The sequence below is a fragment of the Oxyura jamaicensis genome, chromosome 19 (genome assembly GCF_011077185.1).
Source record: "Oxyura jamaicensis isolate SHBP4307 breed ruddy duck chromosome 19, BPBGC_Ojam_1.0, whole genome shotgun sequence".
Lineage (NCBI taxonomy): Eukaryota > Metazoa > Chordata > Aves > Anseriformes > Anatidae > Oxyura > Oxyura jamaicensis.
In genome coordinates this window covers 4,114,456-4,132,545 of record NC_048911.1, presented here as the reverse complement: position 1 = coordinate 4,132,545, position 18,090 = coordinate 4,114,456, and the positions used below count along the sequence as shown (strand labels likewise).

Here is an 18,090-nt window from a genome sequence, read left to right as displayed (position 1 = left end):
CCTCCAGCTCCCTGCTGCCAAAGAACACCCACCTGCCAGGTCCCGCTGCTCCGAGAAACAGCCCAGCTCATCTTTGTCCTTTGCACTACAACAGTTGTTTCCACTCGAACAATACAGAATTCCCCACATCTTCGTCCCCCCTCCCCTTTCATTTTCCCCAAAGTGAAATATAACTGCGAGGGCTTTGAGGAAGTTCCAGACAACATTGCTCACTTCATTTCAGCTCAGACAATTCCCAAATTACCAGAATCTTATTGGCCTCAAAATCACCACACATCCAACCTCTCCCCACCAAAGGTTTCTCCCCAAATCCTTTTATGTCACTGATAGCCACACGTTAATGAATAGTAAGAGCAGCACTTGCTTAAAGGAACCAAAGCACCGCATCTAACAGCCAGGACTGGGCTGGACCAGGGACACCACAGATCACTGGGGACCGACTCAGCTTTTTTGTTACTAGACTGGAACAAGTCATCTGAATCCCAGTAGGTAGAAATTAAAACAATTTGCAGGAAAAATAAAAAATAAAAAAACACAATGTGAAGGTCTGCCCTTACTATTTTTCTCCACTGAAGCACACACAAAAGCCTCCCATCCTTCAGAAGAGGGATAAAAACACAGGAATGGACAGCAGTTGAAGAGCAGGCTGAACAACTGTCCTTTAGAAAAATCTGCATGTCCTTACTGCTCTGTTTTGTGCCCTACATGGGTAAGGTTCCACAAGGCATTGGAGTGAGCAAGACCAGAACTGGAGTCCGCTTCTTTCCCGAGCCAGGGGAATCACTGCTTTATGTCCCCGTGGTATCAAGGAGCTGAAAGCAAGACATTTATCACACAGCTCCATCTGCCCACTGTTCCTGGAGCAAAACCTGAGCACTATTCAGGAGGAGCTGAATTAATGCTCACACAGACCCATCTTTCACCAGCCCCCAGCAGTACAGACGGGGCTGAGTGCCTGTAACTGCTTCAAGTTAGCTTCAAGTCCTGCACCACCCAAGCACCTCCCTTTGGGCTCGTTTGAGGCAGACACATGGAGCACTTGCTGCAAAGCAAATGGAAACAGCACGAGCTGCCTCCCTGCTTATTAATCCCAAGAGCTGAGCTGAACGATGGAGATGAGCAGCTCTCTCCTTGTGCACTGCTTGGTGTCACACCAGCTGAGCTCTGCTGTCCCTGCTTGTCTTGCAGATGGACAGACGCCTCCTCTCCAGGGTTGCACCTCATCTTTGTCACTGGCAACGCTTGGAAATTTTTGCCAAACAGAAGAATAAAGGCAATAAAATCCTTACCTTGGCCTCAAGCGTGTTTAGCCTCTCGGTCATATCTGCTAGTCTCGTGCAGTTCATGCATTCTGGAAAGAACAAAACAGAATGATGTAAAATCTCTGTGTACTTCGCATTCTAATACATGGCTTTCACTCTGCGGGCCTTGGTCCCTTTTTGATCCAAGGCACCCAGAAAAATGCTTTAAGATAATCAATTACTGGGGGCGGGGGGTGGAATAAACATTCAACACTACTATGCAGGCAAGCAGCCACAGCCACGTTATGGATGTTGCTCGGGGACATTTGCTGGTGCAGTGTGAAATCAAATTCCCAACAGGCAGAAGGCAGGCAAAGAAAAATTAGTTTTAAGACTTCTCCTGGTGCTAACCAGTACGATTGTTGTCACCGGCAGAGACATGGTCTGTCACTGGTACAGGCTGGCGTGGCACGTACCACCTCGCAGACACCGGGCTGCACAGCCGCTGCTCCCACTTAGCTCAGGGCTCTTCTCTCCCCTGCTCTCAGTCCTGGTCAAAGCCGAGGAGCAATGAATGCACAGAATGCCCGTCTCTGCGGAGCCCTGCTCCATCCCCAGGCCCTGTAACCACTCCCACAACAAATCTTCAGTCCCAGCAACAGCGAGAAAAAACAAAAGTGACCCCAGGGCTGACGCAGAGCAGACCTGCAGCACGAAGTGGTTTCCATCTCACTTTGCTGCATAGAAGCAACAGATCGGCAGCAAGCACCAAAGGGGTCTTGACAGGATGCCTTACCGAGAACAAACGTTAGCTTAATGGGCTCCGAGTGCAGTTTAAAATGATTGCTTGGTACAAAGGACATCACTTATCTAAACAGGAGGCCTGCTGCTTTGCCTCTGTTTTCATTTCAGCAGTTTTAAAGTGAGTGAAGGAGGATATAGCCCTGAGCAGAGATTTAATCAACAAGCACTTTCCCAGCACGTCACAGCCGTGTTGAACGGGCTGTTCCCAGCTATCAGAGAAGCATTCCAGCCTAGCCTGCTCACCTATCACAACTGCTGAAGTGCAACGGTTTTTAAAAAGGGAAAATGACTCGCAGCATAAAGTATTACAGAGAACAAACTCAGGCGACACATCACCACCAGCTCATGTCCCACAGAGGAGAATCCCTGGGTGCGTTTCTGGGCTCCTTGAGGACCAGGGCCAGTTTGCAGTGATGATCACTGATGCAGTATTTACTCCTGGTATTTCCATAGGGCTGGGGAGGTTGACCCCTAATTCTTGAGCCACTAACCAACCATCCAGGTGTGGCTCAGGCTGAGGGTGCACGGGGGACTTGTGTAACCCCAGTACCTACCTGCGGAGAGCAAAGGGTGAACACGGGTTCAGGTGAACGTGGGCTTTGACCTAACCAAACATCTGCAGGACACCTGGGACTCAGTTCTCACCCCTAACAAGTGTCCCCTTTTGCACGAGGACCCCTGAGGAACCTCTCAAATCTTCACCCACAAACACTTTCCAGTTTATGAAGCACATGGTATGCGCCGATGGCTCTTAGCCACGCAACGATTTTAATATGTGGCTCAGAGGGCCGGGAAGTTTGGCTGTTCCCCTTCAGTGATTTACAGCCCAAGCAGATTGTCTGAGTACTAACGGCATCCAATCGCCCACTGCAGAAACCTTCCAAAGAAATTATCTCGTTGACCCTCTGGGGGCACAGAAAATCCCCATGGGGAGCTGTGCACCTTCCCAAAGGAGGTAGACACGCAGCCTCCATCTGGTGGGGCCTCACCTTTTGCAAACAAAGCATCTGATGGTTTGGGCACACTGAGACAAGGGATCCCCTCACAGGTCAAGACTGACACGGACCATCTTCGGACTAACAGCATTTGTTTATTTTTATTCTCTGCAATCGATCTTGTGGGTCCATATCTTTGACCTGAACTGTCCTGTGAATACACGAGTGCCACAGGTGCGTTGTCCCCAGGGAAGGAAGCGGGCGAGGCTGGTTTGGTCCGCATCTGCTTGTGGTGTGCAAAATGGGGAATTATGTTCTGTTTGTAAATGGCTTCGTGCTTTTGATCTTGCTCATCCCCATAGAAAGATAAGACTGAATAAATCCAGAGCTCCCAAGAGCCAAAAGGCGTACCAGATGTGTTACAGAGCAAATAAAATATGGAGTCTTAGTCTCCCTTCTGCTGGCTTGCACATACTAATAACCCCCATAGGTTTCAGAGAGACTGACTTGAACTGTCTGAAAACCATCTCTGGGGCAGATTTTGAGGTGAATTGATACGTTAAACTCTATTTGGAGGGTTCAGCTTACAAAAAGGGCTTGTACTACCCCTCTGCACAGGAGCGAATCAGCCAACTCTGAGGAGAGGGAGCTCTGATCATCTCTGCTGGACACCGGTCCAGCAGCCCCTCTGCTGTTGAAGAGCATCTCAAGCAGTACTCTTATGTGCATTTGCTGGACAAAATGTTAGATTTAAATCAACAAAATAACAGAACTCTGATCCTGTTCTTCTCAAAGCACCTGGAAACCCGGATCCACACCCAAAGTATTTAGCCTGGACCCAAAAGACATTTAACTAATCCAGTAAGAGGAAGTCCTAGTGCAAAAAATCTTCTCACTGAGGAAAACTGTCCTGCCAACAAATCCTTGTGTAATTTATCTAGCTAACCAGCAGATGGACAATGCTTACAAACATGAAGAGTGAGATGAATGCTTGGCACCTCTGACACAGAATCTACAGTCAAAGCTTGCTCACAATACACCAGGGACCAGCCTCCTTCAAGGTCTGGGGGTCATTATTTGTCATTGTAGAAGGCCTGAGGATGATGGTGACAAATCAAGCTAACAAATATCTTCCCTTACTACTATGCACTTAAATATTTACTCTCTAATCCCGATGGCTGGGGGTTCCAAGGGCTTGCACTGCAAAGTCAAAGCATTCTGCTTTAGTAAAGCTAGCTTGAGAATCTCACATCATTATTCCACAGACAATGAATACAACGTTGGGGCAAATACACATGCTCTCTGACCTGAAACTCCAGAGCAGACGCTATCCGTATCTGCAGAAATCCATCACTTGTTGCTATACAGAACCACAGTTTATTTCCCCCAGATTCCTAGCTGGCAGATCTGTATTTTTCCAACTAAACTCTGAGAAAGGAGTTGTGATTTCACTCTATGAAGCCCAACCTTAAAACACATGGTAGGATTTGTTTTAGAAATATTCCAGCAGGGAGGATAAATAATTGAGATAATAAGTGTAAGACTGTACCAGTGTACCGTGTGACACCCAGTCTGTCTCCAGAACATCTTGCTGTCCCTGTCCTAGCACACCTCTGCCTTCCTGCCCTCCTGTTCCCCTCTCTGGCTGCATGGGTAAAGCAGTACAACTGGAGGAAAAGGAAAGATGTAACATATCAGAGATGGGATAGACTCGGCGTGCTGGCAGATAGCAGGTCACATACCCTGTGTCAGCGTTGACCCACTTAACTCTGACCCAAAGGCTGCTGCATTTGATCAGCCTTCGATTAAAGGCTGAGAGCTGGCACCTCCTGCACTGCACAAACAGGCACGAGGCTCTGGACATGCTCCTACGACAAGTGACTGACAACAGTGAATGTCTTCCTTCAGGTGCCTTGCTAGGCTTGGCATTCCCACTTTGCCTCAGCAGCATGAACACAATTTCATGATTAAATAGTTGCATATTTTGCCTGCTCAAGGCTGAAAGCCCCACAAGTCCTCCAGCCCCTCACTCAAATCAAGATTAACAAAAAAGGCATGATAACAGCTTTATACCAATAGGGCTCTAATGATTTCAGCATAATTATCACAGTGGCACTGAAGCAAGTAGAAAAATCAGGCCAACTTTCACCATGAGGCCGCAGGTCAGAGCGTTCTGCGAAACAGCAAAGAAACCTCTTGGCATCTCTGCCCCATTTCTCAGCCCTGACAGCCCGCGCTCATTTGTATACCCAGAGTCTCTGCAGAATATTAAAAGAGCTTTCGGTTTCCCTACAGCCAGATGCTCAGTAGATATAAATTGCACAGCTCAACTGAAGTCAAGGGATCAAGGCTCTGTCTCTCTTTTTCTTGATAGATTACTCCAAAATTCATATTTCAGAGAGGAGGCGGAGGAGGTCGTTTATAGCATATGAAAGGGGAGAGAATTCTGGAATCACAAAGCCTTTGTTTAAACAAATAAAACCTTTGCAGCCAGCTTTTTCAAGGTCATATTTTGCCATTACTAGAAAGTCGAACCCTGCAATGCAATGGGGTGGTTTGGAGTACACTGCACTACAAATCTGTAACACACCAATTGATTAGGTCCAGTTTGGAGAAAATACTGTTGTTCAATATTCTCTGAACGAATCTGGAAGAGCATGAGTAAAGTCAGCTAAATTAATCCAGGCAACTGTTTCTTTGCAAGGAGAAAAGAATGAAGCTCAAAGCTCCTGAGGGGAGCAGAAAGCACAGCTAACTTTACAGTAAACTCTGTGAGCAGATAGGGAATGAGAAGTGACAAAGACATCCAGGATCCAGCAGTGACGCAGCAACGTGACTCACTCAGGTGACAACAGCATTGTCACCGTGCTCAGGCCAGCTGAGTTCCATTATCAGCCTCAGCATGAGACACCCACCAGAGGTGTTGTACTTGGACACTTCAAGATAAACCACTGGACCACTGCCCCTACTGCCCCTTCCATCTACTTGTTCCCACACACATGCATACAGCTTAGCCAAATATATATATATATATATATATATAGATACCTGAAGAAATTTCAAGTCAAATTCCACAGTAGAAATATGAAGACAGACCCCCTGTGCCTAGCTAGGTGGCCCTCGGTGGGGGACAGCCAGCCTGGGCTTGCATCTCCACCCCTCTTTAATTTGTCTGATTTTGACCCTTCCAGCCTTTTTACATGGATACTGAGTTTCCCTAAGTAGTTTATGTTCTGGCCCTTTGCAAAAGCTTTCGCCAGTGCTTGTGAAGGATAGCAGGCCCAAGCCATAAATCACAGCCAACCTGGGATCTGTTTTTTCAACACGTTTCCTCTAATGAGAGTCAGATGTTGGCTAGATAGACTTTATTAATTGTACTTGTTTGGTATCAGTCATGTCTTTAGCTCTGTAACGGAGCTGGAGCAAGCAAAAGGCAACGGGCTGACAGAAACTGTGGAGAGGAGGAGGAGCGCTCGCGTGGCCCGGTAGCCTCTGGTCTGAAGAGAAAATGGGAATCAAAGGTCGGGGGAGCTGTGGGAGGGATGGGATCCTGACAGGATGGCGCAGGCCTGGCCACCATGCGGCTCGCAGAACAGACCCACGAGGCTGGAGCAAGGCCTGCTTGCCACGGTAAGCATCCCGGGTTTTGTTTAACACAAGATCCACAGGACCCAGCTGTGACAATCTCTCTGTTTACTGCCATGGTATTTACTCGTTGCGTATGTTGTGAATTTATACCTTTTGGCAAAGGCAGTGGTTGGGAAGGGGCCGCAGTGGCTGGGGTCTCACATGGCAGTGTGGCTGGGATCTGGCTGAGGCAATCGATGGGTTAAAGCTGAGCTCAGCACGTCCCTCCTCTTCCCATCATTTCACATCAAGGCCGTCTGTCCTCTCACCCCCTCTCTGGGGCCGATAGCTACCCAACGCCGTGAGCCTCTCACTTCCAACAAACAATTCCTCTGACCCTGCGTTCAGAACCAGCACCAACCAGCCCCACAGCACTGCCGCTGAGCAGGGCCCTGCACATAATTAAAGCACTTCGCAGGTAACGAACCTCAGGCCAAGGAGGCTCAGAGAAGTTTAAAGATGATCTCATTGACCAAATAACGATGTTTTGTTCTCTCCCACAGTTTTCACGTCAGGATTTTACAGGATGCAAAGCTTTAGTTTCACTCATAAATTGTAAATTATTAGGCTGCCTATCAATATGAAACAGAACATCTATAGAATATTTCTGCAATTTTAGCATCATTACGGATAATTCATTGTCCCTACCAGGAGACCCTTATCACTGCCAAAATTTCTCCATTTGTGATCTCTCTCCCTCCATTTAATATATATATATATCTATTTTAATAAACCTTACCCTTAACTTTACTGGCTATCTTTAAAAACCAGCTCAAATTTCCCTTCTTATGAGAACTGCTATCTGATCTTTTACTGCTTGAAAAATATTCATACTTAATTTTCATGTCTACTTTCTTCTACCTTCTTGAACAGGAAAGGGACTTTTTTGTTCCCAAAATAGCAATAAATATTTCTTTTATCATGAAATTCTATGATGTTGAAGGCTCTAATAAAAAATAAATAAATAAATATAGGAGTAAAACTGAGTGAAAAGGAAGTTTACCACAAAATGCACTTTTGGAATAACAACCACTATTTGAGAACCCAGATAAAATCTGGTACATAGATTCAAGTGGAAAAAAATGGGGTGTACTTTTCAAAAAACTTCTGCAATTCTTTCTCTAGATTTTTTTAAATGATTTTCAGTTTCTTAGTGATATTTTGGTCTTTGGTCTCAAAATGGTATTTATTTCAAAACTCACCTAAATTAAAAATGAAATTAACTGATTAAATAGTCTTAGTGAAACTAACTGGTTCGCTTTGGGTCAAATGAAATAATTTAGGTTGACCCAAAACCATATTTTAGTCATTATGTTGTATCAAAAAGAAACCCTAAATATTTCCATTTCAGTTTGTCCCAAATCATTTTTCTTTCCAATTTTTGGTTTGGCAAATAAACCCCAAAAATCTCCATTATTCACCCAGGTCTATTCTTAAACAGCTCACATCACTCACATTGTTTTATTTAAAATTTCACACATGCACACTCCCACACCACTAACTAATTTTATACATAATTGCTCTCAGCCTGGGGATTTGTGCTCTTTCACAGTGCCAAAGATCTATTTTGCTGGTTAGGCCTGCGCTCTGTTAGCATATGGAATTAGATCATGATCATTTATTCATAGGCAACCATGAGCTGCAAGATCCGTGTTTAATCCATCTTTATCTGTCAGAGGGTAGTTTATCTGGGAAAGGCTGGATTTTGGGGCAACATGTTTTGCTAGAAATGTATTATTTATTATTTTTAGAAGCACCAAGAACATTTTACTAATATAGCCTGAAGACTGAAATGACCCTGACGAGGAGGAATTTTCCCTATCCAGCATGGGTTTGTTAAAGCCTTGGTGTCTGTGAACTGCAGAAGATGCACTCCCAGATGATGCTGATGGCAGAGTGGTGCTCGGGGCTTCTTGGTGCCACACCAAACCTCCCTCCTGGCAGCTCCCCTTCTGGCCATCACTGCCTGGCTGTAAAACTCACCAAAGCAGATAAAAAGCCAAAAAAACAGGCACATAGGTAGCATCAATAACATGATAAACCTCTCACAGCAAGATGTGACTACATGGGAGTGCCCCTGACCTAAAGGGAAGGATCCCACAAGCCTTCCTACCAAGGCAGCCAAGTGCACCTGAGCCCCTAAGGGCTGGGGCTTCATCCCAGATGAAAAAACGTTCCTGTAGATGCTCGACTCCCCACTGCAGCCAAAACACAGTGTCCAATCCCAACAGTCATCACACCAGACTCATTCCTCTGGCACTGCGTGTTGCAGATCAGGGAGTGATACTTCATGGGGCCTGGCTAACTCATCCGACCCCAGCCCAGACGTGCATGGGAACCACACTGCGACTCAAAGTTCACCTCAAAGTGAGATGGTCTCACATCCCTTCCAGAGGAGACTGCTTTTCCCTGCTGGGAGAAGTGATCAGGGGAAAAACGCACTCAAAATACGGCATAACGTAACACGAGGTAAGGAAGCAGACAGGACAAAAGGAATCAAGGCTCACCATAAACTCTGGAGGGACTCCTGTAATATCAGCTCTGCACCTGTGTATCACAGGTCAGAGAATCTCTCACAGTCTCGAGCCAAACAATGTGTGTTAACTGGACTATGTCTCTCAGAAAGACACTCTAGAGCCAGACAACCTAGGTTTCTTTAGCAAACTGCATCCAAGGCTAACCCCTGTGTTAAAAATATGCATCTTATTGCCAGTTTGGATTTCTGACATCAAATTCTACCCCTGCTTTGTTTTATCACACTTCAGACTGCAAGGACTAAAGACACCTCTAAGGTTACATGCCTTCTCTCTGCAGAAAGGCCCTGTAACCCATAAACACGTTACATTTAGGATGCTCAGTCAAACACTAGTGTTTCTTCATCGAGAACATTAGCACTGGCTTCCTTTAGCCAAGACGAAAATTAGCTGAAAGACCAATCAGGAAAGCATAGCTTAAGCTGCTGAAAAGAATGGTCTGAATTCAGAAGAACTTTTCTCCCTGAAAATCAAAACTCCATGTTTGCCCACACTTTCTACGGAGAACACGCTCGGATTATTACTTATTATCAGCCCCAGGGGCACTTTTGCAAAGCCTCTATTTCCCAGATCAACGTTTCAGCTTCAGGCTCGAGGCAGCGTGCTTCATCCATTCTGCCATGCCTGCACTCCGCCTGTTGCCCAGCGCTGCAGCAACAGGATTCAGTCCAACAGGATGCTCAGTCTCTTGAGGATCATTATTTTGCCTAATTCTGCTAATTACCTTTTGCTAGCTTTTGTCTAAATCCCTCTGAGCTCTGCTATCGTCCTCAGAGATCTGAGCAGAAAGAGGAATCCCTTCCACATCTCCCCACAGCTGTGACTTCACTTTCTGGGACACCAGGGAGAAGCAGACCCAGCAAATCCCCGATATCATCTGGTCCCCATAACGGGAAGAACAAGGTAACAGTTGCATCAGATTAGTGATTAGCACAAGGCTGTGCAAAGGATTGCTTTTTTTTTTGGTTCTGTTTCCGTGTTAACTTCTGGATGAAGAAAAATTAGCAAAGGAAATATCCAGCTGGGGTCAGCCAGGCATGTTTCATTTTCAGTTTCAGATTTTTAACTCTTCAAAATAGCTGCACCAGACTACTTTTCTAACTAATTTTAGGATGAAGAAATCAGAAGATATCCATCATACTGTACTGAATCAAAATGTTTTCCAGAACTCCTTCATCCTGTTCTTTTAACCCAAAACTTACCAAATGCTTCCCACAACTGGGGACCCAATTAGTTCCTGGTGGAACCAAGCCCTTCCTCACCATTTGTGCTGCCTCTCATTTATGACACCTACACAATAACGAGTACCATCACATCTCCTCCGAGACATCGTGCTAGTGGTAATTAGAAGAGCTTCATTTTGAGGCTCTAGTTGACCCCACCTTGAAATTCTCCTAAAAAAAAATAAATGCCTTAAATGGCACATTTAGACCCAGGAATGAAAGCCCAGCATCAGGGGAGGTCTCTCCCGGAACACGGCGAGCACTGGGTAAGGCTGCATGTCAGCCAACCTTCTCTCCCACGCCATTCACCCCATGCACTCAGCCCCAATATTACATTTCTCTTACAGCTGTGGAGGATTTGACAATGAATTCTGAACCTCCCTGAGCACTGATGGGGAACAGGGAGAACAGCCAGAGCCTCCGAGTCCAAAATGGACAAATGTGGAGTGGTGCAATTTGTCTGCAATACACTAAGCAGGAATCGGAGATCTCCGGAGAACCTTCATCCCGCTCCAGCCCCATACCTTCTTACAACAGAATCGGTAATTATTCCTAGGCAACAACACACTGGCAAATAAGCTCAGGCCAGGGCTTTAAAATTGCACAGCTGGAGGACTGGGAGGCTCAGTGCATGGTCACTGGTGCCCACCGCCACACGATGCCTCTGGCAACAGGGCTGATGTTGGCACTTCTCAGTTTCACACAAGCGTAATCATACCACACTGAAAAGAGCTCCCAGACTTCACAGCCACCAAGAGCTTAGCCCCAACAGCATAATCAGGAAACTCGAGGGTACTTAAACAAACCAAATCTCTTAACTAGTTAAGTTTATCCTTCTCCATGAAAGGTATCTGGAAGACACTCTCAAGCACTTCACCAAAGCTGATTGCTTGAACCCAAACCATCACATGCCACAAATCCTTTAAACTTTGAACAGCTGCCAGGCACTCGTTTGCTCACAGCCACGGGAACGGCTTTCTTATCAATAAATGAGGATTCCTGTGTATGCAACAGCCAGTAATGGCAATGGAAATGACTCGGTCAAATGCCTCTGCTTTGAGATTAGGAAATGCCCAAAGGGTTTTAGGCAGCAAAAAAGTGCTAAGTGCAGCTACAGGACAAGCAAGATGCACATTCAAAATAAACAATGGAGCAGTCCCCTTCCAGAAGTGTGAGGACAGCCAGTGTGGGGTACGCTATAAAAACGTCGGCATTTGCTATAAATTGTTGTGCTTTGAGACCCAAGACACTACAGCACTCCTCAATAGGAAATAACTGGGATATCTCCAAAAGCTGTTGGTAAATGAGGACTTTAATGGTGACAATTGCATCAGAATAAGAGCAATCTCCTATTTTAGCCCAATTAGTGCTGTGCTAAATCATCAGCCAAGGCCCTGCCTTTTGCAGTTGAAAGAGACACATCTGTGAGGCTCTTCTGTCGCATGTGTTTTATATTATACTCTAGCACAATATGTATAAACTAACGCTATTCTACACTTACACAGCACCTCATCTGGAAATCTGAAAGCGATTTATGAATGGTGGGCATCTGTGACATTTTACAGATGGAAATTGAGGCACGGAGGGATTCAGTAATTAGCCCCAGACTTGCACAATGAGTCAGCTGCAGAGCAGAGCCTATTATTTGTTGTGTGGTAACATCTAGTGTCCAAACACACAGGGACAAAAGTCTTTTTCCCCAAATAAAGCATGCAGACATGCCCAAAAATGCCACCCAGGTCTGCATTCAGACCTAAGTTGTTGCTGAATAGTCAGTCTGAACACATATCCCAAAGCACAGCCTCCCCTGGCAGACAGATCCCTCTGTTCCTGAAGCACAAATGCAGACCAGAAGAAGGGTTAATATGCCTGAAAGTTTGTCTGCTTTTTCCACATCAGTTGATCTAATAAAAAAGATTGATTCTCCCTGCAAATCTGGCCTCGCTTTAACAAATCATTTGATTTGACACAAAGGACTATATTCAGATAGTTTAAATTCCACTTCAGTCCCTGGAAGTGCAGTTTCTGATGGACTGAACGCTTGGAGACAGCCAATGGGAAGCACCAGGCAGAGACACCCACCTCGGGTAGGGTTTACATTGTCTGAGTGTGGCCAGAAGCATCTGCAGATCTCTCCGTGCTGTAGTGCTTATGAGCCTACTAGGAACGTCACAGTGTTAGAGAAAACAGACAGCCTTTCCTATACCTCCTAGAAATACAGCAGCAACTCACATTGCTGAAGCACTTCCAGCGTGTAAGCGTAACACCACATTCCCTTCCCACCTTGCCCAAGACAGCGGGCAAGATGCCTGGAGTGACACTCCCAAGGTGTGGGGCTGCAGATCACCAAGGGGGAGAAAAAGACCGTTAAAAATCCAAGCAACCCAGACACTTAGGTTAGAAAAATTTCAATTGCTTTAGTTTGAAAAGACAGGAAAGCATCTGCAGCCAGATCTCTGCTGCAATTTAAAACAGATCTAATTTGCAGCTCCCCATTATTCCCTCTTGGTATTGCCTGTATCAAAGTTAATAAATGTTGAAGTTGGAAGGAGCTGCTTTTACAGTGCTCAGTATACCTGTTCCCTACTTATCTGGCTTGTTTCCTTCTAGAAAGGAGAAGAGCAAGCCTTGATGTGATGTGGTGCCCCACACAGCCTACACTGCCCAGGGAAGCTGTGGAGCATGTCCTGCACATTTCATTGTCCCTTTCAGAACAGCCTTCCCCCCTCCCCAGACCTCGCTGAGTGAGTCCCAGGCCCACTAGGAGCAGTACGTCCCTGCCTTGCTGTCTGCCCGTGCTCCCAACGTGTTTAGCCCACAGCCTAAAAACTCAGTGCATCATTAGGAGGCTAAATGACTACGAGAAAACAATAGAAGGAAACATCTTAAAACACAGGATGTCTGGAGGAATCCTAGGCCAAATTGCTGATAAGGAGGGTTTCTTGCACAGACAAATATATATATATATATATCCCTCCAAAAACGCAGCCAATATCCTCCAAGCCCCATTGTCAGGCTATCAGAAGAATAATAGTGTCAATTAGATTTTGCCTGGAAGAGAGCAACGAGGTGAGCCACATTTTAAATATTTCAGTAACTAGTCTCCTTCGGGGTCCCAGATGTGCAGGGGGCAGGGCCATTCGTGCCTCATATGGCCACAGAACAGGGCAGATGTGGAAAAGCACACGACCGCCTCGAGGGAGAAATCAAAGCACAAAGTGGAGACACCAAGGAACTGAAGCAGCAGTCTCAGACAACAACTGCAGGGGAAGAGAAGCTAAAGACCTTCACCTGAACCAGGGTCTGCCAAAGATACCTTACGGGGGATTCTACACACCAGAAAGGTTCTTTAGCTTATCAGTGGACACCTAGAGAAGGTGCAATTCTCGGCAGGTAGAAGTCAGCATCACCTCACTGACTGCAATCAAACTGCAGATGACTTTCACCAGCTCAGGGCCAGCCAGAGGTGGCTCTGGGGGTTCATCAGGCCCCTGGATGCTTGTTTCATTTTTGCCAGGCTCTAGAAATGTCCCTTTGGGATCCTGCAGGAGAGACGTGCTACTGGTCAACCCCCTGTTGCTGCTGGGCGAACAAGCTGTGAACTCTCACATTTGGGACAATGAAGCAAAGAATGAGGTGGGAATCTCCAGGCAGGGAAGACTGAAATGTCTCAGGGCTGTGGGAAGCAGGATAGTGCACAGTCATCTCCAGGCTTATTTAATACGTAATAAACTCTTCTGCAGGGCTTGTTATGAAATAGGGTAAAAAGTGCTATTGGACAGATGATAGCAGCACACTGCCTGAGATGATAAAAGCCAAAAAGGGATCACAGCAGGTAAGGACTTGGCAGTAAAGTCACTTACAAAAGACTATCCAGAAACAAGATTTTCCTGCAGCAGGACCAACAATAAGGAATTCTGAAGATTTAGATATAAACCCTGCTGACACAACACTTTTCCCACGTCCTTGAGCAAGTTTAGTTCCTTCTCATGGGAGCATCAATTTGAGGGTCTGTGTGATAAGAGGTGAGTTCATGGGGCTGGACAGGCCCAAGTAACAGAGAGGAGAAGCAATAGCATCCTCAGCCATGGAGGAGACTATGAAAGAGAACAGGGTCAAGGACAGAGACAAGAACTGAAGGATCCTTCTCTCCCAGAAGGGCTGGGGCTGACTTCTCTATTCAGATGTTTAATTTTTCCTGATACAATGAGAACTAAGAATTCCAAGGAAGGACCTAGAGCTATCCGCAGCCAGCAAGGAATGGCTGTTGGGCACCTTCAGTCTCGGGGTCCCACCCCAGGGATGCAGCGCTGCAGGTGTGGAGGTGCAGCCTTCCCAGGCTGCCGTCCCTGCACCACCTGGCCAGCACCACTCCAGCTGGGCCCAGGAGAAGCAGCCAGTTAGTGTGGACAGCCACGGTTATCGAGGAATCAGGCCTGTCCTGGACCATCCATGAGCAGAGCATGCAAGGAGAGAGGAACTATGGTTAAAGCAGGAAGTACATCTCCAGTAGAGGTGGGAGCAGGACAGAAGCTTGGCCTGATTTATGGCTTCATTGGCGCTTATAGGGCTACGGGACACATTTTTCTGCTGAGTGCCTGTTCAGTAAGGAGAGCAAAGGGGCAGATCAGCATGAGCTCTTTTTCCCCTTGCCACACTGCTGCTTTCACAAAACCAGCCTTGTTGGAGTGGTTCGTCTGCTCAGCACATGTGCTGCTCCTGAGCTGACACCATTTTCATTGCCCACAGAACCTGCACACGGCTATCAGGTACAAAGGCTCCCGCATCAATCCCTGCTGCTTTTTGATTAACCATGAATGGAGATTGACAGTTGAGTTTAAAACCTCGGTTGGACTTTCACACGTGCACCACAGCACTTTTAAGCTACTTTTCCTGTCAGCTCGGAGGCACACAGTCAATGCTTTGTTGCTGGCCCCCTTCAGCCTTGAAAACCATCTCAATTTTCTCAGGAGAGGCTGCTCAGAGGCACCAGCGTGAGTGTCACTAAAAGACTCGGATGTGAGGAGATAGCAGGCTGCCGATGACTGATGAGCCTGTCTCCTTACAGGAGAATCTGCAGTTACAAACCAGGTCACGGCCATATCCCCTCTGAGAGGTCTGCAGCATCACCTCACCAGGCTGACCCCGCTCTTTTTGGCACCTCTCAACATACCACCACCGAAGGTGGACAAGGAGCATGATGAGGTCTGTGAAAACAGGGTGGAGAGCTTTCATTGCAAGGAAGCAAGCACAGAACAGGCAGAGCCCCACAGACACCCCCCCCACCCCCATGCTTCCCCAAAAAGCAAAGGGTATCCCTGGCTGTACAGCCCCCCGCCCAGCAGTGCACCCGCTGTGCTCTTAGGCTCTGCTTTTCCCTCGTGTACAAGCTGCCCACTTACGGTCCTGGTTGTAAAAGTAACCGTGCTGGCGGCCAGATGAACCTGCAGGAGGGAGACAAGGCAATTATCACTGGGAACGTGTCAAACCCTCGCCCTGCGCAGCATCGGTTCAGCAGAGAAGAAGAAGTTTACTCAGCTTGCAGAGCAAAATTTGGTAAGGAATGAAAGCTCCTTCACTCTCCCCGCTTGACTCGTTTGCGTTCTTGCCAGCATTTCCCCCCCTTCCCACCCACAGCAAGACTTGCAGGCACAGACACACACAGTCGTGCTCTCGAAGTGCTGAAATAAGCCTGTAAAAGAGCCCCATGCCTCTGCTGGAAACGATGCTTCCAAAAAATCCAACCACAGAAAAACCTACTGAACGGAACAGGCTGCAGCAACCCGTTCTGGTCAGACACACAAGGGCCTTGGGGTTTGTTTTGGTTTTTGTTTTGTTTTGAGGATGGCAGTTCCTGCCTGAACTGCATGCTCTGGGGAAAAACTGCCCCAGGTTCAAGGAGGGAGAGCAGCAGCCGCCGTTTTGGCTGAGCCATGGGGAGAAGAGCCCAGCACCTTCCCAGCTGCTGCTGTGGGCGCTAAAAACCAGATTTGTGGCAGGGAGAAGGGAAGGAACCAAGTCGGGAGGGGAAAGGGCTTCAGCAGTGCAGGCACAGAGGCATCGACTAATGTCCAGAAAACCCGGGGACGCTTCAGAGAAGCGGGTCTGCCCGTGAGGTTACCTCGCCTCTAGAGATTTTTCCATCTCCACATGTAAAACCAGAGATGATGACTCCAACTGCCTTTGTAACCACTCTGAGGTCGGGGAAGACCTTATTATTTAAGTCTGTGAGCCACAAAGCACTTTCATCTGGAAAGCACAATAGATGAGCAAATTAGCATCTATGTATTCTTACATAGAAGGGTAAAAAAAAAGGACATAGAAAAACGCTAAACAAGCTGAGGAAATAATTGTCTTGGTACCAAAAGTTTCCCACAGCCCTGGCGGATGACGGTCACACTGGAGCGATGCACATTAGTCATGATCAGCACACACACAGTCATCTCGAAGATACTAACTACAAACAACTGTTACAAGATTTTACAAGAGTGTGTTTGTTGTACCAGTGTCTAGAAACATCGCATTAAAAACAAACAAACAAGATCAGATAATTGCTTTGAGTATGGTTTTGGTTAGGTTGGGGTCCTGGATCTTTTTGCACATGTTCCTAGAAAGCCGAGCAGCAGGCTTGCTGACTGCCCTGCTCCAATCTCCACTGGCAGACGTCGGTGCAATTCCACCTGTGCAAATCTGGACAAAGCCGGGAGGCCCTTAAGACCCTCAAATACTCAACTAATAGCCATGCAGTTCCCTTTGGAGGGCTGATGCTTTACACCGGTGTTATGTTCATTCAAAATCTGTCCTTTGAGGGAAGTAAATGCAGACTTAGCTGCTGCTGTCACTCCCAGAGGCCATTTCCATCATGCTGGGGCAAGCACAGGAGATATGAATGAACAGAAAACTGCCCTGAACGAAAACCAACCCTATTTTGTTTCTTTTTTCTTAAAGAAATTCTGTCTCAGAGGAGACAGAAGTCACTCACAGGATGCCCAGTGGGAGGAATCTTTTCATCTGGTTTAATCCAAGACATGGAGTTCAAGTCACGCTTACTCTTCAGAGAGATGGCAAATCGGATCAGGAACCCAAGGGGGTGCTCCCAACATGACCACAGCTCATGCTGCACCACTCACATCACTTCTAGTCCCACCAGCTCAAGCCCTGGCAGCTGGGAGGAGATGCCTTCTGCTGAAAAACCCCGAACAGAGAGGATGGACCCTCCTAGGAGCGTTAGTGATGCCAGCTGACTCCGAGCCATGCAAACATGTGCTGTAAGCTCATCTCTGGCTGCAGAGCGGAGAGCAGGATCAAGGACACACCCTAAGGCAGGGCAGCAACCAGGCTGGACCAGAGCATTTCTGAAAACACGACAGAGACACAGTGCTTAACTGGCAAGACTTTTCCTGCTGCGTGGAGAGGGGCAGTTTTGCCTCTGTGCAAGCAGCAGTTGTAATCTTCCACTGATGTGGAAGAGAAAATTAATCTAGCTGTCCAGTGCCTATGCCAGCTTGGAAGACTTAGCATGTGAGCAACCAACTGAGGTTTTCATGAGCTTTCTGGGAATTGGTGGGTGCAGAAAATGGGCACGAGATGGAGTGCAACAAGGCACTTTGCTACAGAAACCCTTGCATCAGCACAGAGCGTTCAAACTAGCTGCAAGCCATACCAAAATCCACGCAAACACATAGTTTTGCACTGTTAATGGAGTGATACAATAACCAGTTTGCAA

The 18,090-nt window shown here is 46.8% G+C and overlaps 1 protein-coding gene across 8 annotated transcripts in view; it reads right to left on the bottom strand.

The window, feature by feature from the left end:
* Window positions 1-18,090, bottom strand: part of COL26A1 (collagen type XXVI alpha 1 chain) — a 176,463-nt gene that overhangs the window by 45,498 nt on the left and 112,875 nt on the right. For 5 of the 8 annotated variants that reach the window (XM_035343212.1, XM_035343207.1, XM_035343205.1 and 2 more), the window contains exons 4-5: window positions 15,767-15,808; window positions 1,290-1,351 (exon numbers count right to left, since the gene is read on the bottom strand). In XM_035343212.1, the coding sequence (XP_035199103.1) occupies window positions 1,290-1,351; window positions 15,767-15,808 (104 nt within the window). Of the gene's footprint in view, window positions 1-1,289; window positions 1,352-1,717; window positions 1,864-15,766; window positions 15,809-18,090 lie in introns of those variants that run through there. The other 3 variants (XM_035343209.1, XM_035343211.1, XM_035343213.1) reach the window with 2 other exon arrangements.